This window comes from Vigna umbellata, chromosome 3, assembly GCF_029865625.1.
Source record: "Vigna umbellata cultivar VRB3 chromosome 3, Vumbellata_1.0, whole genome shotgun sequence".
NCBI lineage: Eukaryota > Viridiplantae > Streptophyta > Magnoliopsida > Fabales > Fabaceae > Vigna > Vigna umbellata.
This window is the reverse complement of record NC_142167.1, coordinates 447,440-472,904: the sequence shown is the minus strand read 5'-3', so window position 1 is coordinate 472,904 and position 25,465 is coordinate 447,440. Positions and strand designations below refer to the sequence as shown.

General features: G+C 32.3%; 3 protein-coding genes across 3 annotated transcripts; all 3 read right to left on the bottom strand.

Moving 5' to 3' along the window:
• Nucleotides 1-2,313: 2,313 nt before the first annotated feature.
• Nucleotides 2,314-7,840, bottom strand: LOC124820103 (uncharacterized). The gene is made up of 8 exons (XM_047291736.2): nt 7,381-7,840; nt 6,517-6,576; nt 6,110-6,358; nt 5,915-5,991; nt 5,452-5,528; nt 3,195-3,327; nt 2,899-3,108; nt 2,314-2,815 (listed from the first exon to the last, which is right to left on the bottom strand). The coding sequence occupies exons 1-7, from the start codon at nt 7,790-7,792 to the stop codon at nt 2,953-2,955; spliced, it is 1,164 nt and encodes a 387-aa protein (XP_047147692.1). The 5' UTR covers nt 7,793-7,840; the 3' UTR covers nt 2,314-2,815; nt 2,899-2,952.
• Nucleotides 7,841-11,341: 3,501 nt separating this feature from the next.
• On the bottom strand, nt 11,342-15,431 carry LOC124820102 (flavin-containing monooxygenase FMO GS-OX-like 2). Its single transcript, XM_047291734.2, has 7 exons — nt 14,825-15,431; nt 14,588-14,658; nt 13,749-13,898; nt 13,447-13,529; nt 12,940-13,075; nt 12,237-12,410; nt 11,342-11,709 (listed from the first exon to the last, which is right to left on the bottom strand). Exons 1-7 carry the CDS (start codon nt 15,348-15,350, stop codon nt 11,527-11,529), a joined length of 1,323 nt encoding a protein of 440 aa, XP_047147690.1. The 5' UTR covers nt 15,351-15,431; the 3' UTR covers nt 11,342-11,526.
• Nucleotides 15,432-16,602: 1,171 nt separating this feature from the next.
• LOC124820101 (hyperosmolality-gated Ca2+ permeable channel 2.5) lies at nt 16,603-25,063 on the bottom strand. The gene is made up of 10 exons (XM_047291732.2): nt 24,478-25,063; nt 23,030-23,170; nt 21,722-21,785; nt 21,338-21,550; nt 20,376-20,576; nt 19,621-19,919; nt 18,934-19,213; nt 18,417-18,695; nt 17,630-17,863; nt 16,603-16,974 (listed from the first exon to the last, which is right to left on the bottom strand). Exons 1-10 carry the CDS (start codon nt 24,762-24,764, stop codon nt 16,825-16,827), a joined length of 2,148 nt encoding a protein of 715 aa, XP_047147688.2. The 5' UTR covers nt 24,765-25,063; the 3' UTR covers nt 16,603-16,824.
• Between the last annotated feature and the right edge of the window lie 402 nt (nt 25,064-25,465).

The window sequence follows — 25,465 nt, the reverse complement described above, 5'->3', positions numbered from 1 at the left end:
TTGTATATTGTTGATTTCCTAGTGTTAGTTTCTTTACTTTTATATAGACCCTAAATCAAACGGTTAACTCTTGTATATTGTTGATTTCCTAGTGTTAGTTTCTTTTCAAAACATATTCACTTTTGGTTGATATATGCTTTAACTCAAATGATTTTCTAACAATTATTGCTTTTACTCCTATGATGTTCTAACAATACCAATTTGAGCATACAAATTCAAATGACCCATACATTGTGTCAAAATTATCCTTGGGATGCATTCTTAAGAAATTCTTTCACAACTTTTAAACTTTGTAATGTGTATTGTGTTGAACATGTGTATTATGTATCTTGGATTTAGTGTTCCTTGCATTTTATTGACTATGGCTTGTGTTCATGTTGACAATACCTTAATGTTATCTTCATCTTGCATTTCATACATTTTTGTCTCATCAAGATGTGTATTTTGTTAGCATTATTTTAAATATAAAATAAATATTATAGCATTTTCAGTTTCTATTTTTAAGGAACATAAAGTGGTCCATTAAGCCATTATTTTTATCCTTTTAACTGCATAGAGGTTATGGAGCCGTTATTGATTTTTAAACGTAAAGCTCATTTATTTTGAAACCTGTGATGGCCAGACTTTATATAAGGGAATGGGTTACTCTCAGTTTTGATTACTAAGCTTACTCCTCTATTCAGAAAACACATCATCGAGTTTGAGTGAGTTAAGGTTTAGCAAAACAAAGTTGTCTGTGTTTGGATTACAAAATTGCAATGGCAGGAGGTACGCACATTATTCTTTCATTTTTTGCTTCCGCTGTTTTTGATCTGAATGTGTTACTGTAATGTTAATATAACATGTTTAGGTCAATTTTATACTCTACTATTTTATCATGTTTAGCATTTTGAACTTATTGAATCATAAACTTATGTACTTTATCTCTCTTTGATGTATATTTTGCTTGGAGAGTTTCTCTTGTCTTGCTATGCATATAGTACTTTTGTCCAATCTCCAAAGACTGTCTAATAAATACATTTAAGCATCTTATGTTAAGTCTAATTTCTATTTCACACTCAAGTAGTTTTCTAGATATACAAAACTATATTATTATTTGTTAACATCAAAATATGAGGATCTTCAACATGATATACAAATTAAGATTTGTATTTTATTATAAAACTCATACATGCCTTAACAAAAGAAGACAATCATGAATGACTTTATGTCTTTGTTGTAACTAAGAAATACCAATTGCAATCAATTATCGTTTTGAAATAAAGTATTGGCCCATACAGACACTACAAATAGTCATTGTTCACCATATATGTTAGTAAATTTATTTTATTATAATATATATTATCTATGACGTGTCACTTGAACATCATAATATCTTTACATATACTCTGACCGGGACCTCATATTAGAAGAGAACACGTAGGTGAAGTTCCTCAAAAACATATTGGCTTGAAGAGTGTAAGTAGACAAATTGAAAGAGCATGAGTACATCTCAACCTTTTATAAGGACACAATCAAATACAAGTACATTGTTTATTGCAGAGAGATTAGTACTATAAAAAAACAAAAAAGAATGGGTGTGAGAAAAAATTTCCCTTACATAATTTTAACAACCTACAAAGCTCTCCGTACAGTATCATATGTCATCTATCCGCAAATCTCAACTTTAACAGATTCCATCTACTTGCAGATAGAATAAAACAAAAGGAAAAAGGAACTTGCAGCTAAAAGCAGCCAGTTTTCTCCAACTGTCAAGTGCTGATCAACATGTTTTCTTCTCTGAGTTCAATCTCAAATGGTAACAATTAGCCCTTTGCATGTATCCACTGGGTCGCCAAGCCATGGTAGCATAAACCAAGACAAAGCAAGGGATGACACTTATACATAGAACTGTCTCAGGGGGCTCTGGTTGCAAGTAAAGAGGGAACAAGAAAACTGATAAGAGAAGATGAAAGATAAATAACACTACTGCCAACGTTTTGTTATCTAAGAGACTCATTTCTTCTCTGAGGAAAGCCAAAACCATAATGAAGAGAAAAAGAGAAACTCCCCTTTTATTACCTTCTCAGATTCTTCGATTTGAAGGTTGTAATTTATCTCATGTAATCTTATTTCACCAACAACAAATGTACAGTTGACACGTTCATTCTTTAATGTTGTGTCGGAAATATTAAAGCGTTTTTACCCAACACAGGATAAAAAACGTTTCTACTGCTTTTATAGTAATCGAACTGACAACCTTCGATGAAATGGAGGGGGCACTGTTACAATGTAATGTTATAGTGTGATTTTCCTTAGGGGAGAGATGGCAGGTTAAACCTAAAATTTGAGAAACTTGATGAAACAGTGCTGTATTTTCAACAACACGATAATAATACAGAGTTGGGGACCAGTTGGTCCCATTAAGGAACAGGAAGAGGGAAGAAAAGATACAAAATTAAAATTCAGTAATCCAGAAAGCCAGATTTCTAGAAACATTTATTTACAAACCATTTTCTAAGAGTCGTGATTAATTTAGCACGGGTAATAATGCAGGTAAAAAATTACACAATCTTGTGTAACACTCAGAATTATTCTGAAGAGAAGCTACCGTTCTCATGATGACTGTCTCTACTGGTATCACTTATTTAACAATGTTCGGTGCAAGTTGGGGCCAGCCTCGGGACATAACGGTCACTTGTTGAAACAGAAATTATTCCTTTAATTGCTGTCTGCTTTGGTAGACAAGGCGTAACATATGTGGACCATCTGCATAATATGCTATGTAGTACATACAGAGTAAAAGCAGCTTCACGTCAGATCCATATTCAGAACCCTGCACCAGAGAAAATGAACACAACAAATTACTTCAAAGATTTAAAAAATAAATCGAAAGTGCGAATGCTATATAGTGCTGACCTGTAAGCAACTTTGGAAAAGAAAATATTTCTTATGTATATAAGCTTCTGAGGCTCATTTTTTACAATTCAGAGTCTCCTCGATACTCCTAATTATAACACTCATGCTGCCACCGCTTTCCAATGCTTTAATAGCAGCTCGGTGCGCAGCTCTATGCCACTTGAGCAAATTATATGACTGCAAAACTGACCATCTTGCTTGGTTGGACATCTGCCCAAATACAAGAATGTCAAAGTTTAAATATTAATATCACAAAATACAAACCACCAGAGCAGATGTATCAGTTGTGGAAAGACCTCAGCTGTTGACAACGGAGGATCAAGAAGAAGACAGATGCCTCTAAATAGATTTTCATCATTTTCTCCACCCTCTGCCTCACCGTATACAAGCGCTTCAGCTGCAATACCAGCAAAAAGTACCATGCAGTACCTAAACCATTGGTTAGTGGTTGGTTGCATTACATAAAGCACCAGTCTCACTTGGAAAAAAATTCGGGATGGGGGGTGGAGGAGGAGGACTCGGTCCAAAACTTTCAGCAACAAGTTATTATGTTTCATATGTCCATCAACATAGGGCTAAATGGGCCAGAAGACAAGCTTGTATGTGCCTACTGAGATAGTGACCAGAATTGAAACAGGAATAGTGAATTAATACCTGAAGAACCTATAGTTAGGAATAAAACTATTTAACTTCACCATTACAGTTATTAATGGGAATAAGATATCAGAATTCGAGGACAGAGGTGCCTCCCAGAATAAAGAAGAGAAGGAAATCTCATTATATTCTGTATATATCTCTCATTGATAAGAATTAAACAAAGGATGAAGACACATGAAAACGAAAAGAAATAGGATTTCTGATATTATCCCTAACAAGGAGTCTGAAGATACAAGATACAACAAAGATCTTTGTTAAGCCTAAATAAAAATATGGTGGTGATCTTTCATGAATATATCATATGGTATGGGGATGTAGAGTAAATGATTTCTATTATGTGTCTAGTAAGCCCTAAGCATATGGAAATTAAGTTGTCTAATGTGTTTGCCATTTAGAGTGGAAAGTAATATATTTTGCATATTTGAACTTCATTTTCGTAACTATTTCTTCTATTTTTACCAATTTTTCTTAGTACAGGTTAATCCTTGGCTGTGCTTGTGTTGTAGGCACATATTTTGTGTCAAAAGAGTACTTAATCCATTAAAAAGAAGCTACAAGATCTCTCTGAGGAAGCTCAAGTCTCAAGATATTAGAAAAAACAAATTATAGAAGTTTTCATTACGCATGACCATGGCATCTAGAGGCCTGGTTGTGATCTTCTCTCAAAGCTTATTATAACCATTATTTTAAAGGCAGGGTCGTGATCTTCTCTGAAAGCTTATTTTTCTCAATATCAAAATGTCCAACCATGACATTCACAGGAATGACCATGGCCCGTGGTAGAAAAATGTCACCCCCATGACTTCTTTCTAGGCTTTCTTGTTCTACATTTTAATTGCAATTTGGGCCCATAACTCTCTTACCCAATGTCTTTAAATAGATTATTCCTCTCTAGGCTTAGGCTCTCTACATTTTATTCTCTATTAAGTAGATACCAAAGGAGACCATGGATACTTCTCTTTTCTAGGTTTGACATTTCTGTTACTTTACTTTTTCCATGACTATGAGTGAGTAGTGTCATTATTATGGGATTAAGGCATAAGTTGACGAATGTTGAAGTTTAATTTATTTTTTTCTACAATTTCTTTTCATTTCTCCTCCTGATTTCTCTTCTATTGGTTTTCATCTTTGTGATGCGATTAACAATCATTTTTCATTGTCATAAATGCTTAGGAAAGGACCAAGAAGTGAATCTAATCATTGGAACTAAAAGGGAGGAACCTAGATTTACATCACAAGTGTAGATTTAATCCTTCAAGGAATCAATGAATTAGCAAAGAACCTGAAAGTTTTCTTACATCAATTTTATCCCAATTAATTTGCTTTCCTAGTTCCATTTTAAATTTTCTGCTTGAATTCTTTATTTCACAATCAATACCCAAATTCAATTAACTTCTTTTCCTTTTAATTTACATTAAATCGAAATAATTACAAAGCCAAAAAACACTATCAGATAGTTGATTACAATCGTGCACTTGTAATTTATTGTATCACTGGCAGAAAGTTGTATTGTAATGCCACAAAATGTTAAGGCCTAGGTATTGGAGTTGGGCATAAAAAGGCTGAAGGAATGGCATTTATTAAGACAGGAAATGAGGTGAGGGGATGATGAGCTAAGTTATCCATGTGGTTCTAAATTTGTTGGAATTACTAGCTAAACCCCTATTGGAACTTGTAGCAATTAATTTCAAATTTATGCAGAGTTATTTTTGTACCTAGAATATACCATGATTATACTTAGAACTAAAATCATACTTGTAAACACAAAATTTGTCAGTGCAAATAGATACTATCTCAGCTGAGTAACTCATTTAAGCTACTCAGAAATTTCATCATCATAATGTCTAAAACTTTCTAATGTATCACTATAACTAAAAGCTATAATGTTATACATACCTATCAAAAGTTGTACCATCAAGTCGGCCTTCCGCAAGGTTATTGGCAAGTTTTTCATCCCAAAATTGAGTCCCTGCCTGAAAAACAAGGATTTACTGCAAGTAAAGTGATGTTGAACAATTAAAGAAAAACTTCAAGATTCAGGATTTCGTATTTGCTACAATACAAGTAAATAATGAAGCACATTATGTAAAATATTATTAAAGTAGAAAAATAGGAAATAAGAACAAGACTTGTACTTGTAAGTGTACAAGTGTTAACAAATACAAATAATTCAAAATCAAAGATACTGCAGATTGATCACTAAACTCGTCAATGCATTAACCAATCAATGTAGTCAATTTTCAAAAATCGACGTAAGATAATGAATGAAAAATATTCAATCATATTTAACACACAAATAATTGTACACTGCAACGAAAGATTAAGAGGAAAAATAAACTGTCCTTGAATATTAAAATACCTGTCCTTGAATGCCCATTTGCATTGCAACTATAGGGTCTAAAATCACCCCCCGAATTGGGCAACCCATTAGGTAAGCTGAAATTGCATTATCACGGACCTTGTAAGACGGGTAGCCAATTAATCAAACATAATCCAAATTGTATAACCCCACATGTGACCTTTAAAATCCATCTTAATAAACAACACTATTTACCTGTCACTAGATGTCCAGCTTCATGAACAAGAATTCGGCGCCTAAATGGTGGCCAGTAACTTGAGATTTGAGCTAAACAAGTACCGCCGAGAAAGATGGCATCTGCAGCTGCTAGACCCAATACCACTGCAAGGTTGGGCCTGAGGTCAATTCCTTGTGATATAAGAAAGGAAACCGCACCAAGAAATGCAGCCAAAACAATATTTGAACCATCTGAAAGACCCCACTTCTTGGGAGCAAGTTTAGTCACTGCCCAAAAGAAAGGAAAAATTATAAAGTATAACCATTTTTCTGCAGCATAGAATTGTATAAAAGGTTACTTGTCACAGCATAACATAACTTAAAAAAGAACTTTTAGCAATTTATAGCTAAGGGCAAAATATTGTGTCACAAATTCATATTTTTACCTTCTAAACCAGTTGAGTAGCTCAAGACGTCTGGTGTCACTTTCCTCGGTCCATCCAAAACTATACAAGACACCAGAAAAAGGGGGAGAGAAGATAAAGGAAAAATAATACCTGTTAGTGAGTGCATGAAAAGGCTTCACTAGAATGATTATAGAAAATTGTTAGAATCTTGTAAATATAGTAATAGTGGATATTAGGATTTATTAGTCTTAGAGAAAATATCATTTAGTGTGCTCATATAATTGATTATGTGAGTTTTCTTGCTAAAAAAATCACCAATTTCAGTGGGGAATAATCGATTATTAATGCATGCATGCTAAAAGTATGAAACGGAATTCCAATTTCACCAAATGACCCTACTCTTTATTCCTACCATGTGTAATTTAACATAATATGGAAACAAGGACAGCACAATCGTCGCCTAAATAAACCAATTACCATCTCTCTTGTATTCCATCAAATTAACCACAGACACTTACAAACTGTCTACTAAGATCTCTCCTCTTTTCACCTCTCTTATCTCAATCCAAACAATCTCATTTTCTACTCCAGTTCTTTTTTTTTTTTCTTTTCAACTCACTCACTTTCTATTTCCCAATCCAAACAAAGTGTTATTCTCTGTACTATAAAACATTCCTTTTTACTCCCCGTATATATCATCTTTTAACCTCAATCCTCAACCTAGAGACTAAAATAGATTAAAAGGAAACGCACAGGCACTAAAATGCAAGTGCCGTGACTAAGGGAAGTTTTTATAAACATACTAACTATATAAATAATCAAGCAGAAGCAAAACTATCTTAACATTACTTATTACTAGTAATTACTGATATTATCTCGGAAAAGAAGATGACCAAAACTCACCAATGTTTCTGCATTTTCCGAAATTGGGCAAGAAACCCCTATCTTTGAGGAACTTGTAAGCGTTAGCAACAAGCTTCATGTCGTCAGCGTTCAAGCACGTGTCTAGAACCTCCCAATCCCTCTGCGGCCCGAACCGTTCCGACTCGAGAAATCGTAGCCGAGTCAACTCAGTTGCCGGAGAAACGCCCTCGACGAGCGGCTCTTGGCGTTCCCTTTCGAGGGACTTCAGGAACCTCAGAGCTCCGGCAAGGTCCTTCCGCTTCACCGCCTCCTCGTACTCCCGCCATTCTCGGAAAGCTCTGCATAGAGGAGTCGCAACAGGGAAAGTGCGGGAAAATCCGAGGGAAAATGGTTGGGGCACGAGAAAGTGAGGGGAAATTTGGAGGTTAGGGAAGAAGTTCGAAACGGCCATGAAAACAACACGAGAAAAAATGATAGTAGTGTGTCTATTCAATTATTCCAAAAACTGTTAAATCAATTATCAATTATATGTTTATGAAAAGAAAAAAAATTACAGTAATATTCTTTTTCTTTTTTTTTTCTATTTAAAATAACTGTCTACAAATTCAAAGAGTTCCTACCAATGATTAATTTACATCATTTTCACAGTGGTTTGGATTAAAGGTCCGCCTTTAATAATTTTTTATAACTAAAGTAAGAAAAAAAATAACTTGTTTACAGATTAATTTATAAAAATTCTATTATATTTTATGTAAACTAATTTTAGTTAATGAAAAGGTTTATTTTTATAAATATTTATGTAAAATTATCTAAACAAGACTTAGATAATATTTACTTGCACGGGTTCATGGTTAAAATTTTGGTTAAATATATTTTTCACTGTCAAATTATTGACTAAAATCATATTCTATTTTTATTATAAAATATGTATCAATTTTTTCTTTACATTTTATAAAAGAATGTATACTATCTTTGGTAGCAAAGAATAGTTAGGTTAAAGTCTCTCTCCTTACTACAATTATGTCCTTACTACAATTCTCTCCCCAATTATAAGAGACCTAGAGGTGGATTTAGATGTGATGAACTTGGTAATGGTGTACCTCACCTCTTACTAGGATAAAATTTGTAAGATTTTAAAAATTTTAATAATTAGAAAAATATTATTATGTATTATTATATTTAGTTAATATTCTTGAATATTGTTATATTATTACTTGGGGACAGTAACGAGTCAGGTTGTGTATGGATAATGTCTACCAGCAACCCGATCCGTAAAATAAAAATTTCTCATGTAATCCACTTGTTATCCGCATGAGTACTTGTTTCAAAAATACCCATGGATATTTTAAAATTTGTGAGTATATCGCAAATATTAAAAAATATATATTTTAAAAATAAAAATTTTAAATATAACTACAAAAAATATAAAATTTCATATAAAAAAATAAAATATAAACTAAATATTTATTTGTAATTAAATTTAATCTGATAAATTATAAATTAATTTTATTTTAAATTAAATAAAGTATAAATTGAATTATTAATTTTATTTTATGTGGATAATAGGTACTCGCGGGTCGGATAGTATAATATCTTCACCCGACTCATTTATAAGCGAGTATTAAAATACCCGTTATCTGCAACTCGCGGATAATAATTACCCACGGATACCAACTATCCATCGTGCAGATATTCGTGGATTCAAATATTTTTGTCATCCATAATTGTTACAAATAAAAATATATTTTGAGATATTTTTATATTCATTTATATATTATTATTAGATAATATAAGTAAGAATAAAATATTAGGTTTACAAATATATGGTTGAAGGGACGGAAGGAAGAAGTGAAAAGTGAGAGGTAGGACAGCTTACATTTTTTTTTCTTGTTTTCCTTAAAGAAGTGAAAAGTGAGAAGTAGGACAACTTACATCTTTCTTTTTCTTGTTTTCCTTTTTGTTTTTTTGTTTGTATGTGATGTATTATTTTATGAGTTTAAATTATGAAATAAATATTGCTTAATATGATTGTGATGACATGTAAATGTATGTTTGTGTAATGGTGACTCAATGAAAGGTAGGCATTATGTTAGTCTTTAGTGATGAGTATGAGTATTCACTTCGTCCACAATGTCTTGGATGCAATTTTAACTTTAAAGTATAAATTTTTAATTTAGCCCTCAAGATGGGAGGTTTATTTAAATTTGTTAAACAATAATCAATTTTATCCATACTTTAAAGTAAAAGTGTGATTACTTCATTTCTTATTTTCTAAAAACATAATAATGGTTTCCTTCTTCATTGGGAATTGTGATTTGTATTAATAAGGATTATTTAGGAGCCATATATGGAACTCATGTATGAATAAAAGTCATAAAATGAGATGCTCCCAGGTTTCAAGGGAGAAAAAAGAACTGTTGAACTCAAAATGTGTTTCTTAAATGTGATTTCAATATGAAATTCACGTTGATTGAAAAAAGACAATATCTGGTTCAAGAATTTTGAAAGATATTCTTGTACACGATGATATGTTGGTTGCAAAACTAACGCCAAGTGCACCCGTCATGGTGCTAAATTTATTCACATGAAAATGAAAAATCTTCATACATAGTGATAAAATTATACACGTAAAAATGAATTAAAAAGTAAAAAAAAATTATCAAAACAATATTTTACATAATAAAATAACTAACAAATAAAGTATTAAAAAGGCTAAAAAAATTAAAACAATTGCACAAAAAAAATGCATAATTAAAGATATTATAAGATAAAAAATACCTTCGATTTCCAAATATAAAAAAGTCGAATCATTGAAAGATAATAAAAATCATTTTAACAAAACAATTTTTTTTCAAATAAAAAATTAAAAGTAAAAAAAGAATAAAGAAGATAAAGTTTTATATCATCTAATAAACGAAGAATTGTAGCAATTGAATATTTGAAATTGAAAATCAAACTTTTTATATGAAAAAATAACTATAACTAAAAATATTAAAAATGAGTAAAAATAATCAAAAATAAAACCTAAAATCTATTTTATTAAAATTGATAATACATTTTGTAAATATAAACTAAAAAAAAGCATGATAAAAATTGTTATAAGATAAAAGTATCACAAAGATAAATTTTGTAAATATAAACAAATCATACAATTAAAAGAAAGAATATATATATATATATATATATATATATATATATATATATATATATATATATATATATATATATATATATATATATATATTAGGTTGACTAATAAACTACATATACTTTAGGAGTTTATACAACAACAAATGAAGACTATGTATATATTGACACAAGTATAATAAGTTTTTCGTCAAAAGAAACGAATCGAATTATAGTCACAAAAACAATCGAGAGAAAAAATATCCAAAAAAATTCCATAATAAAATATGTTCCAAATTTTCTAAACGTTATTAACCAAAAAAAAACCAAATATTTCTATTTAACAAATATTAAAACTAAATTAAATAAAAATATATATAAAAACTAAAATAAATCATAAAAATAAATATAAATATCAAATTACTAATTAAAAAAAAAACTCTCATAAACACTAGAAAATCAATAAAGTAGCTAGTAACCTCTTTGACTAGCCTATTAACTTTACCAAACACACTCTCAATATTTTTCTAAATTCATTTTTATTTATTACCATTTTTAAATAACAATTATAAATACTAATCTTCTTAAATAAAAATAATTTCGCTACTGAATTAGAAAAAAAAACATATTACATAGTCTTTGATGTCATCTTTTACCAATTATGTCAATTACATTGCCTTATCTACATTACAAACCATTTTGTAACATTTTTATTTCTGAACTAATTTGAAAGAAAAAAAGCTTCATTAACTTGTATCCTTATAATATACCTTTCATTTTATTTCTCTTCCTTTTAGTTCATTTTCTTCTACAATTAAATTCCTTTTCGTTTTGGTATCTAAATTCCAAGGTTGGTTTCAGAAACTCCACGGGATAGTTTGGCAGAAGGAATCATTTATCTAAGAACCTATAAAACTCGTTTTTCCCCCCAAAAAAAAGTCATCTTAATCGTCTTACTTTTACAGTGTTCAATATGTGATTTAACACCAAACTTTTGGTAATTTAAGTTCAGATAGGAAATTACTTACAATACTTCTACAGGGAAAGTACTACATTATTTCATTTTTGTGTAAGAGATGCATCTTTAATGATTGCATTCCAGTGAGCATCATCCCATTGATCTCTGTAATTTTCTAGCGTGCCAAGTAATAAAGGTTTGATGCTCTCTAAATACATTTCCTCTCTCCAGGGCTCTCTAGGAAGCAAACCTACTTCAGCAGCTAACCAATTGCAATAGCCAACCTAGAAGAAAATTTTGCAAATGTGTAAAGATAATCAGAAAGTTAATGTTTGGCACCTTCATTAAAAGAAAAACAAAAGGTAACAAATTTTGAAAAGAAACATCATTTAGTATGTCACTTTCTATGAAAGAGTATATTTTTACCAATAAAGGGTGCAAATGAGTGAAGAGAAAAAAAGATAACTACAACATGATCAAGAAAGAAAAGTTATATATTGTTTCACAAACTACTTTACATTTTAGCATTTTCCAATGTGAAAACATTGGAGGAGTTCTACCAAAGAAGTTATGTCATATTTTAGAACTGAACAAGATTGAATAGTTAGAGTAACAACCAAATCAATGTTCATGAAACATTTAGAGTATTTGAAGACCAATTTATGACAAAACTGATGCTACAGATAAATCTTACCAGACTACATGGTTTACTTTTCAAACTGCTAAAACAAACACACGCTTGTGAATGCTTAAAGATCTTTCAGTATTCATCCCACAAATATTACTGGAAAAGATAAAGAGGGAGAAGTACCTCTTTAAAATGCAAGTAATGAGTCATGTGTCTGGGAAATCCATCTTTTTCTATTTGTTGATAGTATTCCTCAACATAAGCCATCATCTCCTTTTCAGTTGGTAACAGGACCTTACCAGATAAAACACGTGCTACCCACTTGCATTGCAACTCCGTCATTTGGAAGATGATGTCCTGATCACAGTAAATTATATACATTTCAACATACAAGCAATATAATTTTGGTAAATTTTCCGACATGGCATTTTTTTATGATGATAAAGTCCAGGTACACGTAGACTTTGAAGTTATACTTTTGAGACTAATGCTGATTTTACATCTAATTCTTAAAATCTAGGAGAGACCAGAAAGAAGAGTGTGAGATAGGATAACTGATGTGATGAAGAGTGTTAGACATCTTAGATATCTTATCTTTTATCTTCTGCTTATATGGTATTATTTCCTTCCTATCATTATTTGTATTTTGGACTTATCTCATATTTTCTTTATTATAAATATAGTATCCTACGTGTATTTTCTACACAGAAAATTAATCCTATACCTAGTTTTTACTATATTCAATAAAAAGAGATACAGAAAAAAATGAGTTGTCGGAAGGAAATGTTGTAAAACTTTGTCGAATGTACTCTTGTTTTCAACATGGGAACAATTGTTTTCACAGTGAGTTATGGCGTTACAAGAAGAGAAAACTGTAGCCAATTACCTTTTCAGGAATACCAATGAAAGAGAGCCAAGGAGCCAATGCAGGAGGAAAGACATGCTTGTATAATGGGCCAACACGATTATCCTCAATGGTCACTATTCCATTTGTTTCAAGAAATGGATACTGATGTTTGTATCTGTCAAAAGTAAGCCATAGATGATGTAAGCAACCAACATCAGAATATAGGTCTTCTTGGCTCTGGTTTTCTTTTTCAAACTATTTTCAAATCAATTCTGAAAAAAACAAATTACAAAATCGGTCTGAAGATCAAAAGTTTGAAAAAAAAGTTTAAAATGAAGTCATGGCTATAAGATCAAATCTCTATTTCAAAATAGTTCATTAGTGAAGCAGTGTTATCCCAGTCTTTTATTGTTTTTCTGAAATAATAAACTCAAACATCTATATAGTATTATTATTTTCTATCTCTTGAAATACCTTTCTAGTTCAATATTTTAAAAAATAAGACCATAAAACACCTATCATATTATAAATATATTATATGCATACCCAGTGCAGTAGAGTATGACATCTGCATACACAGAGGATCCATCGTCAAAAGCAACCAACCTATCTTCAGATACACATTTTACCTGTACAGACATGATTGATATGAAACTTATTTCACAGGATGCCTACACATTACGCTAGTTATAATGAAGCAAAAACAGCTCCTCACAGACACCAAATGAATTAGGGGACAGCAAAGATCTCATTCCTCATGTCATGTCCAAAGAGCAGAAAAATGTAAATAAGATGTTTTCTGACTAAAAGGCAACAGTAGAAGCTATACTGCCAACTGTTTAGCATACCATTTTATGCTGCCACATGTTATCATGATTTGCTAACTTCACAGCCTTTACATCTGGACTTCTAGTTGCTATATGAACCTCCTTAGCTACTGTTGCAATTTCTATTGAGATGTCAGTGGCACTAGATGCAAATCCAATGACAACCACGACCTGTTAATAAGGAGATATCAATACTTAGTAATTTTAATCAAAACTATTAGGGTTATATTTTAATAAAAAACTATTAGTGATACATTTCATATCCAATTGAATTTTATACTTTGTCATATACAAAGCTACGATATTACTTTAATTATTAAGCAAGGAAGTAAAACATCAATTGAAATCAATACATGCAATAAGAAACAGAATATACCAAAGCAACACATTAGAGCTAATTTTCTTACAAAATGGTTTAGGCTTAACTCAATCCTACAAAACCATTTTACTCTTGGAACATGCATAACATAGTGATTGGCCATTTCAATGTATCTAAGATAGACTTTGATACTGTCTCACAAAGTGATTTAGACATAATTCAACCATACAAAATAAACTCATAAAGTGAGGATTTATATATTGTGCTTTGCCACTGTCACTATCTTATTTTATATGGGAGTTGGGTTTTTCCCAATAAATTGTGTTATCTACAATGAGAAAGAAAGCGAGAGAGTCCTTTGCCTACAAGTCAAAAATGCTTCAACAAACTAGTTAATATGAAGCAGTTATCCATTTGGTTATTGTTGCCTGATACTACTTTGCAATAAAAAATAAGATTTAGAAGATAATTATGGTCCACTAGGAATCTAGGATACTACTTTGAGATATAGAAAGGTCTTGCTTAACACTGTTTACAGCACCTGATCCCGAAAAGGTTCTGGCACTCGGTAATTGTGACTATGAATTTGGTATCCTGGCCACTTTTCCATCCCTGAAAGACAAACCACAAAAATGAGAAACCCTGTGGAAAGTGAACTGTTTCAACATCTCTCCACAAGCCATAACCTGGGCGAGGAGCATTGTCTCTTGAGCTGGGCGACCATGGCGTCGCTTGAGCGACCACATTTCACTTAAGTATGCAATTATTCTCTACTTACCAGGAATTGTTGGCACCCTGGGTTGAGTGAAGTGACCAGAGCAAACAACAACAGCTCCAACAATCTCCCGACTCAAAACCGAGTCACAAGTCCTTGACTCAACCACCCACGAGTCTCTCCTCCCCGCGACTCGCTCTACCCGAACAACCTCCCACCCGAACCGGATCAACCCGAGAAGCCCGAACTCGTCCGCGAACTTGTTCAGAAACCACAGCACCTCCTCGTGACCCGGAAAAGTCCTCGAGTCCCCATCCGGACGGTCCGGAAATGGGTAGTCGAGAAAGCCCATGAGCTGCCTCGGCAGGTTGGTCCGGAGGGAGCGGTAGAGGCTCGTGTGCACGACCTCCCGGTTCGGATCCGAGCCGACAGGATCGGAGTCGATCCGCTGGTCGTAGCGCCAAGTACCTCCGAGGTGGTGGCTTTTCTCAAACACGACGACGTCGAGGCCCTCGCGGCAGAGCTCTCGAGCGACGGCGAGGCCGGCGACGCCAGCGCCGATGACGGCGACTCTGAGAGGATGAGACATTGCGATGGAGAAAGGTACGTCATGGGTGGTGTGATTGGAGCTCTTATTCTTCACACTCTTTGATTGGAATGGAAAAAGTGTTCGTAAGAGAAGTTGAAAGTTACTTCTTATCTTAACCTTTGTTTAACCTTTTGTTTCACCATGGTCATGGAAACTGAGCGTTTGAATAAACTGTGAGATAAATTTATTGCAAATTACTATTTTATTTATTATATTTATTATTTCTATATTACTTTTTTAATTATTTTAATATTATTATAATGAATAAAACGTGAATATTTATTGATGTTTGTTATATACTTAATGTTTTATGCGTAATAATTATGTCCAAGAGTAAATATAATTAATTATATAAAGTAAATAAGTGTAAACATTGATAAAAGTGTGTAGTATAATTAATTATATAATATAAATATTTACGGTGTAATTTTTATATTATGTTTTTATTTTTATGTGGAAAGATTTGGTGAGTCTATCATTTAATTGATTTATGATTAATATTAAATGATTTTGAAGTTGTATTAGTGTTAGTATTTATTTAAAATAGTACTGGAAGAAAATTTTAATTATTATATTAAAATGTAATAAGTGATAATAAATTTAAAAAAACAAAAATTTCCCCCAAAAAAATCCCAAAAAAAAAAAAATCTTTAACAATTATAAGTTGTTGAAATTGCTTTCAGAAGAGAAGTTGAAAGTAACTTCTCATCTTAACCTATGTTTAACCGTGGTCATGGAAACTGATAATAAAATAAGTGAAAAATAACGGAAACGAGCTATTGCATCATGTGAAATAAAGACAATTTTTTTAATTCTATAAGTTCAATAAAATCAAATTAAATGTAAATTTCTTTATTATTTTAAAACTTTATATTCATATTTGAAGGTAATTTAATTTTCACAATCACTTAGTTACGTTGTTGTTGTTGTTGAATTAATAGTATTGCCACATTAATTGTTATAACGTGGCATGCTATATTTATAAGTATCTCATCGAGATTATGCTAGGTAATTCAAGGGTAATAAAATTATAGGACAATATTATAAAAAGGTTATGTATCAAAAGCACTTGAGTGCAAACTTCACCTTAAGTTTATCATATCTCATTTCTTCCACTCTAAGAATGTTGATAAATAAGTCAATTATTAATATTTAAACAAAATAAATTGATATTATAACTTAGTTAAAAGCAAACTAAAATAAAATAATTAGTATTTTCTTCAGAAGCATATTAAAAACTAAATCTACAAACTCTCACAAAAGGAAAACCTTTGTTGTTATAAAATAAAATATTAGAAACAAGTTTAATAGCTAAAATTTTAAAAGCAAAGGGAAGATGTAATGCATGGATTCCTAAAAACTTCCCTCAGATTCCTTGAATTGACCATGCCCTTTCTTCTGCACTTCCTATTATTCCTTGATTGTGGTTTTTTTTCTACTGAAAATAAATAAAACATAAATGCAAAATGAATTATCAGGAAGAAACCAAGGGTGTGGAGCTGGACTCTGATGCCATGAAATTCACCGGTCGTAAACCTGGTGGACAGTAGGCATTCATTGCATTCTCATAATGTAACTCCAATAGTCCACATTTCTCATCAAGTTCATCATTTTCAGCAGCATCCTAAACGAACATAAACACAGTTTCAGCAAGATATAGCAACACAAAATATCTGTGTGTACAGGAATAGATAGATATGCACATCATAATCATACATGAAACCATAGGCTTCAAATTTATTCAGACTTTGTTAATTCATAAGGGTCTTTTTAACTTGTGTCATTGGCAAAATAGGTTAAGAAATCAATAATTGAAAGTTTTTTTTTTCTAAGTCTAATGGGTTTATATTTTTACCTGAGGAGGTTTTTTATTGAAGAGATAAGTCTTACCACGTATAAGTCATTGAACACCACTTTTAACCAAAAAGCTTAAGGTTCTAAAGGAGTTATTAGGGAGAGGATATATATATATATGATTTAGTCTAAAAGGCATAAGATATTTGACACCACTTTTAATCCAAAATCTTAAGACAATAAATTTATGGATCTTTCATCTTATATAATGTTTAACTTTGTCTTTTTTACCTAATATGAAACTTAAACTTAGATTATTCACAACAAAAATGCATTAGAAACCACAGAGGAGATGCATGATAACAACTTTTTAATAGTTTGATTCTCTTAACCGTGTCTTATTAACCATGTCTTAAGTTACTGGTTAGCATTGTCTTATTTTTAACCATAGACTTGTCCTCATTAATAATTGTTAGTAACTTTACCAGGAGAGAATAATGGTGGAAGGAAGGGAGAAAACGCATCTTGCAGTACTCATTGAACATCAATGTGAATATGATTAATGGAATGGTTGAAATAGAAGCAGCTGGTTTTAACTTCAGTCCAAATAAACCAATCATGGTTATCTGCATGAGAATGATTGCAAGGAGAATGTAGTGATGAATGTACGGCCAATATTGCCCACATGTTTGGTAAGTAGTTTCATACACGTCCTGAATCTGCAAAGGTAAGTTTTGCACGTCTTTAAGACAGCATTCATGGAAGACAAAATGAAAAATACCTAAATATGTGTATGAATTGGATATTTGTCCATGCAAGTGAGTGCCTTTTCAGAATTCAGCATAAGAAAAACTTACAATAATGATATTTCTTGAGTACAGAATAATAATGTAGTAGAAGGATCAAATATCAACCGTTGCATATGTATAGCATCTATTGCCAACTTGCATGATACAATCTAAATCTAATCTTAGAGGCGTTGTTTCTAATGTTAATAATTTGATATATTTGTGACTTGAGTTTAACCTACATAAGACATTAACACTACTTTTAACTAAAAATCTTGAGACATTGGATTTATGAGTCTTTAATCTTTTATCATCTTTACCCGATGTGGAACTTCGACTCACACGGAATATTTTCAAGACAATTTTAGACTAACACAGGATCACATAGTAAAGCATCTTAAACAGACCAGATCTTTTAGTGTGCCTATGAATTTGTATTATAAAACACATGAAAAGGGTGTTTGCAGATACAGAGAAAACTCACCTGGTTGACAAAGACGACATAGCCCAAACAGAAGTAGACGATAAGAAACGGTAGCAACAATGGTGCCACTACTGCGTACACTATGCCGATTAGAACTGAGAGAGAGACTAAAGGGATTATTCTAAAGTAAGGAAATGAATAAAGGTAAGGACTTGTCTCTCTTTGAGAGCCATAAACACGAGACTTCAAAATATCCCAAATTAGCATGCCAGGCTGGAGAACCTCCAAAGAAAATCCAGAGAGACCATCTGTCAAGATGTATGTCACAAAGAAATCTGCCTACAACGAGTACAGAAGAAAGAAGTCAAACTCATTAGAGGACTATCCAAATGTAACAAAATTAGGCAAAATTAGACTACCCAAATGAACTTTTGAAATTTGGGAATCCAAAATTGGATTCACACCAAGTCTAAGATGTTAAAAACATAATTTAGCCTAAAATAGTTCTTGAAAATGTGGCTCAGTTATTGATTCAGAACTATTATGAAGAGTAGCATAAATGAAGTAACATACTTACTTGGGCAGAGACAGCTCCGGCAAGATGAGTTGGAAGGGCTTTGGGTTGAGTAATAAATTCTCCAATTAAATCAAGAAGGGATCCTGATAACACACTCCAGAAGAACACATTTCCAACCAGAAAATAGAAAACCATGTTGCAGGCTTTCATCTCCTCCTTACTTCTTGCAATACATCCAGCTATTTTAGCCATAGCAAACATTGTAAAAGGCACAATATATATAAATGCTTTGAGTACAACACTTGGAAGAAAACCAGTCACTATAGAGCTTAGTCCGGGTCTGATGAATGGACAATTTGTTCTCAGTCAGAAAAAGATAAGAAACAAAATACTCTATTTTCTACGTTAGGAACTAATCAATAAATTACAAAGCATGTGATATCAAACTTAAACAAGGAGATGTTCGTTTGCATAAAAGGTTATTTGTGAAAACTCTTTATTCTTTTTTATAATGAGAAAAACCTTGCAATCTCTCTATCATAAGGACCAAATTGATTTACTTTTATATTAATTGATTGAGTAGTCACAGGAAAATTTATCATAAAGATTTTAGAAGTGTTTTGCTAAGAGGAACGCTACAAAACTGTAAAACTTGACAAGATCTAGCCACAATATGTAATGAAATATTCAAGCAAATGTGATATTTTCTTAATTATCAGAAGGGAAAGAACTAGTTATGTTTCTCACATGAGCTGCACAGCCGTGGCCGGAGGAAACCATTTCTTAAGTTTCTCATATTTGGCTATTCCTTGAACAGCAGTAACTGGAATGGCAAAGAAAATTGTAAGAAGAGATGCTGCAATTACAACGCCTAGTCTATATAGTGGAACTAGTTTGTAGGATACTCTCATATTCCTCCATGAAACATCCCTTGGTTCTGGAGCAAGTTCAGTGATCCAAAGAAGTGGATGAGAATGCTGTTGCAAATGAGCAGCTGCTGCAGCACCCGAACGTGACTTGAATATTACAAAAGCAACAGGCAACTCCTAATGTATGAGACAATTAAAGATACTTTATTTTTCAGCTTTTTTAATCACACAATGAATACAACCTTCATAAATAATTTTTACTTTCATTTTCAAAGAAGCAAATAGGAACACACAACTGCAAAAGATACCCATGTTCTCATAATATGGACATGGATTTTTAGCCAAAATATATCTTGAACATGTCTCAAGAATTAGGATCGTAATATTTCTAGTTATGTACTGAGAATACTTTCTTAAGTATTTCCAGTCCTATCATATTGCAATTTGAATCTTCTCCATCATTGAAAAGCTTATAATATTTTGATTTGTAACAAAAACTTTCCCTTTTTAATCATTAATACATCTAATTTTTCCATAAAAAACCAAATTGTTTTATAATACTTCCAGAATTGTAGAAGAGGAAACACGCAAGCACAACGAGATGGACGTGTTTCTACAGGCTAAAGCTGCTACCTTTTTCTGGAGCATGTCTCTGCATTGTAACTGATGGATCTTGTGAGTAAGGGCTTGAAGCTTTTCCTCGAGCAAATCAGAATCACCTTTTGAAGTCTCTCGATGTAATAAACCCAAGAGTGATAACCTATTGTTACTTTTGTTGGCTATACAACTCTTTCTCATGTCCTCTATTTTTCTTGAAAGGGACTTTGCATGGCTCTACATGTGACAATATATGTTAGAGGATCCATTACACAGGACAAATTCAAACTGAATTTGTTCTCTTTGATGTTTTGAACAAGTACAAAATATCTCTGCCATGTCTGAATTGAAGAATAATTTTTTCCATGTAAAATATACGTTCCATTACAGGTGAAAAATCTGAACTGGTTTCAAATCCAGTGTTGGAAAATAAAGTGCTTTATTAAAAGAATATCCTACCAATTAATAAGGTTCAATAAATTTCATCTTGACACACTTATATTCTAGATCGAAATAAAAGTACTAGGTTAGGCTCTATAAGGCTATGGTACCATCTTAGCAAATGACATTATACTTAACTTTACAAAAACGAGTTGTAACTTAAGGATTGCATTCTATTTATATATTATAATTTGACCTTATTCTTAGTTGACATGGGATTTCTAAGGTTGGGTTGTTCCAATTCCAATTTTGAACAATTGAGAACTTAAATATACAATTCATGGGAAGTTGACTACAGAGCTCTTTATAGATTTCACAGCTCAGGTTACAGAACAATCAATGTCACTAGCTTCCTTTCAAAAATTGACCATGGCTTATAAACACTAAATTAGGTAATAAGGAGCATCTCAAATACTATTTTTCACATAATATCTTTATCCAATGCTCATGATTAGTCTGTAGCATAATAAGAATAAATTACAATGAAGCAATGCATAAATATCATATTTAAGAAATCAAAATTGTAAATTGTGACAGTGCCTGACGGCATGCCTTACCACCGATTCCTCAAGTTCTTCAGTTTCGTACACCATTTGGTAGGAAAGGTAAGTGTTTGGATAATGTCTCCTGAAGAAATGATCAACGCAACAGTCACGAGCCTTGTGTTCCATGCATAATGGAATTTCACGAACTAGCACAGTAAATTGATCAGGCCTATCTTTTAACTTTTGAATTTGCTGAATCCTTCTAATCAAAATTTCATTGTATTCCTGGTTTTGCATAAAGGAAATAATAATGTTAACTTGACTAAACACTAAGTTTGCTGAGTATCACTACTTGTCTAACACTATTGGAGCATTATTGTCTGTAAAAGGTAAACCATTCTTCCAATAAGTGTTTTCATACAATAATGGCAATAGTAATCGAACAGAGAATTTCACCTTGTATAGTAGGAACATCCCGTAAAAAGATATAAAACACAAGCAAACAAAGTGCACCCAAAGCCTGTTAGAAAATCATGAAACAGATCATTTTTAATGCTGTCACCTAAATTTGAGTCAGAATTACATTTGGTCTAAATGATAAATGCTATAACAAGATCAGAAAATGAACATACAACAATAAAAATCATGACCTGTTACCTAGTCCAGGATTGAAGATTATTAAAAGAGATTTGACAATAAATTGAAGAGGAAAAGATTGCAGGGCACCACAACCGTTAACCTATTGCACAATGAAGTAAATCTAACATTGATAGTGTATGATTGAAAAAAAAAAGAAAATAAAACTATCAGCTTGGAACATGGGGAAGTCAGCTTCAAACATGGCAAAACACCAAAATAACAATCAAGTTTTTTATTGAAACGTTTTCTAAATGCAAGGGTTGTATTGTAGTGAAGTGTTCATAACCAGCTTTATAACAAGACAGTTGATTATTGAACAACTCCAAAATGAGGCAAACAATCTCTCACCTTATCTATAATATCAGACTTGGGGGCAATAGTCTATTTCTCCTTATCTAATAAGAAAATAAGATTATGCTGAGAGCGTGAAACCAATTAATGGCATAATGGAAGAAATCAAATGTGCAGGAAACAAAACACAATTGCACAAGGATTTAAAACTGAAAGTGGAGCATTATAAATGTTATTAGCCATCTATAAATGCTATTGTTTACTTATTGGTTAAGCATTATAAATTGAAACACAAATGCATAAGAGGTGTGACTTCTATATTTAACATCCGTAGTGATTGGGCAAAAATAAATATCCCCACAAATTAACCTAAGCTTTGGGTTCCCAAGGCTAGTAAGATTTTCACTATGACATGATCTGACACATCATATCTGGAAAAAGCATTAATAAAAAAAGTCACACTTTTCTTGTAGTTAAATTCCCTGCACCTGGCATTAGAAAGGAAAATCACATGAGGAAACAGAATTGTTGAATAGTAAATATATTGAAGGTATTATCTGTTAACAAAATTTAACATTTTCTTCTCAAATATTCTATTTGACTTCCATTAATGATATTCTTTTCATAAAAAAAATCATGGTTTTGTCAACATTGCTTTGATTCAAACCCCTAAACTTTTGTGGTTAGAGATTCAAAATTAACATGCCCAATTCACAAAAGCCATTTCTTTTAGACTTCCATAGTAGGGGAGTGAAAAATCAAAGTACATAAACTCTACCAAACAAAGGATCATCATACAAGTAACCCTGTCTAAATCTTCCAAAACAACCTTACCTATTTGAACCTATTTTAACATTAGATATTGTGAAAGAATCCATTGTAAAGTAACTCCCATTTTGAACCTCCTGGGCACCATAATTGACAGGGAGAAGAACCACCAATCCAACAAGAGAACACACGAGGAAAAACTTAATGCTGCAAACACAAAAATAATAGTAAATATAAACATAAGAATAAAATAGTAAAATTAAGCAAAATACAATAACGGCAGCGTTATTATTGCATGTTATTATTACAGTGCAGCAGCATGAATGTTAAACATTGGATATTAAGGTAATTTGTTATTCCATAAGATAAACCTCTTTTCTTTCTCATTTCACAAATCAAAATACTAGTCTTTGACCGTAACCTTTCTATCAATTTTAATGCATAATCTATTTTCTTACTTCAAATCTTTATTTATAAATTTTTTGGTAGATTTTATAAATATTTTGGTAGATTTTTTATTAAGATTAGCCTAATTACAATCCAACAGTAAATAATTATACTTTAAATTTGAGTTAATCGATTTTAGAATTAATCTACTTTGCCCTTGTTCAGACCGATCCATTAGATGATCGTATGGACTATTTGGTTGATAATCCGGCCCCGGTCTATTAGATGATAGTCCGGGTTGAGACTTGTTGTCAACTTGGTTGACCGTCCGAATAGTAGTTGACCGAACAGTTGGTCAATTTTCTATTGTCAACTATACTTTTAATAATTATTTTAAATAATTTCAAAATATATTTAAGATTTTTAAAATTATTTATCATCACATAACAAAAGAAATTAATAAATTAACTAAACTTTATATCTAATTTTTAATCATCAATAATAATATTTATTTTATTTAAATTATTCTATTATATTTTAGTCAAGTTTATAATCATAATTATATTTTTTACTAGTTTTTTTATATATTTAACAAAAATTTACTTCTAAATAATATTTTAAAATCAAATTCAACTTAAATATGTTAATTCCTTATCTAAAATCAATAAAAAAATTAACTTTTATATATTTAATTAATTATTTAAATTTACTCTTTTTAACTATTTATTTTATTTTTATTTTCTTTTAGTTTTGAATTTTTTATACCTATTTTGGAATAAAAACCCTACAAATAAAAAAAATCCAAAATTTACAAAATTTTACTGACATAACTAGATACGCGAATCAGGGACAAGAATTCAATTTCATGAATATCCTCTACAATGAATGGGTTCATATTGAAAAATAAATGCTAAATTGTTTTTTAAAAGAAATGAAAAAAAAAAACTTTTATAGGTAGTCTGAAATCTGCTAGATTTGGCTTGAATATAACCTTAATGTGTTAATAAGTGGCAGATTGAGTCGACGGAAGAAACACGCGCTAAACAAAAGCTAAATAGAGGGAAGAACGAAAGAAGAGAAAGTGTATGTGAAAAAACCTGAGAGAGGAAGTGGGAAGATGAACTTACCCGAATTTGAAGAGTCTGATGATAACAAGAGAATCGAGGCCATGAGCGTCGAGGATCTCAGCTTCGGTCACACTGAACGCGCGGAAAACCCAATCGAGGGAGGGAAGGAAACGGCGCAGAGGCGAGGAAGGAAAGTGAACGGGAATTTGACGGCGGTGAGAGAGAGGGCGAGCGTAGTAGACGGAAGCATTGGAAGGCTGCTTCTTGAGAACGGAGAAGAGCGAGAGAATGAGGAAGGCCAACCCTATGTTTATGGCCGCAGAAGCCAAAAGACTCTGAGGGTTCATCTTCCAACCCAAGCTATTTACTTATTTGCAGATTAATTTTGTAAAGAAAGAACAAATCATGAATGACAATCGGTGAGAAAGAAAGAAGAATGTGTTAGTGTAGTGGTTGTGTTGCGTGGCAGAGGCTGAAGCGAGGAAGAGTAATGTAACTCACTCTGTCAGTGTTTGCATGCAAATTCAGTGCCACCTAACCTTTTTCATGTACATCTTCTGTACCTCTATTATTATTATCATGGATAATGATACTTTGAACAACCTTTTTTGACAACATTTAGACACGGGACAGGTGTCTAAATGAGATTGGTTCACGTGGAAAATCAAAATGAAAATGAAATCTGACGTGGAAAGGGAGTGGGCAGGGTTTTCAAGATCTGCGTTTCAAATTTGAAATTGATTTTGGAAGAATTGTAGAGAGAGAAGCGCGAAGGTTGAGAGGGAGACTGTGACCTAGAGAGAGAGGCCGAGAGAGTTGGAGAAAGGGAGTTCGAGAGAGAGAGGTCCGACGGAGTGCTTGCCGGAGTGCCGCCGGACAACGTTGAAGGCCGTGTCGGAGCTATTCAACCCCTCCAGCCGGTTCCGATTCACGGCCGCCGCAGCTCCGACGTTGGCCAACTTCCCTCCGACCCAGCGAACTAGGGGCGCGTTCTGAGTCTCGATTCGTCCCACCTGCTTCCCTCCCTGTGCCGGACCTTTGCATTCAC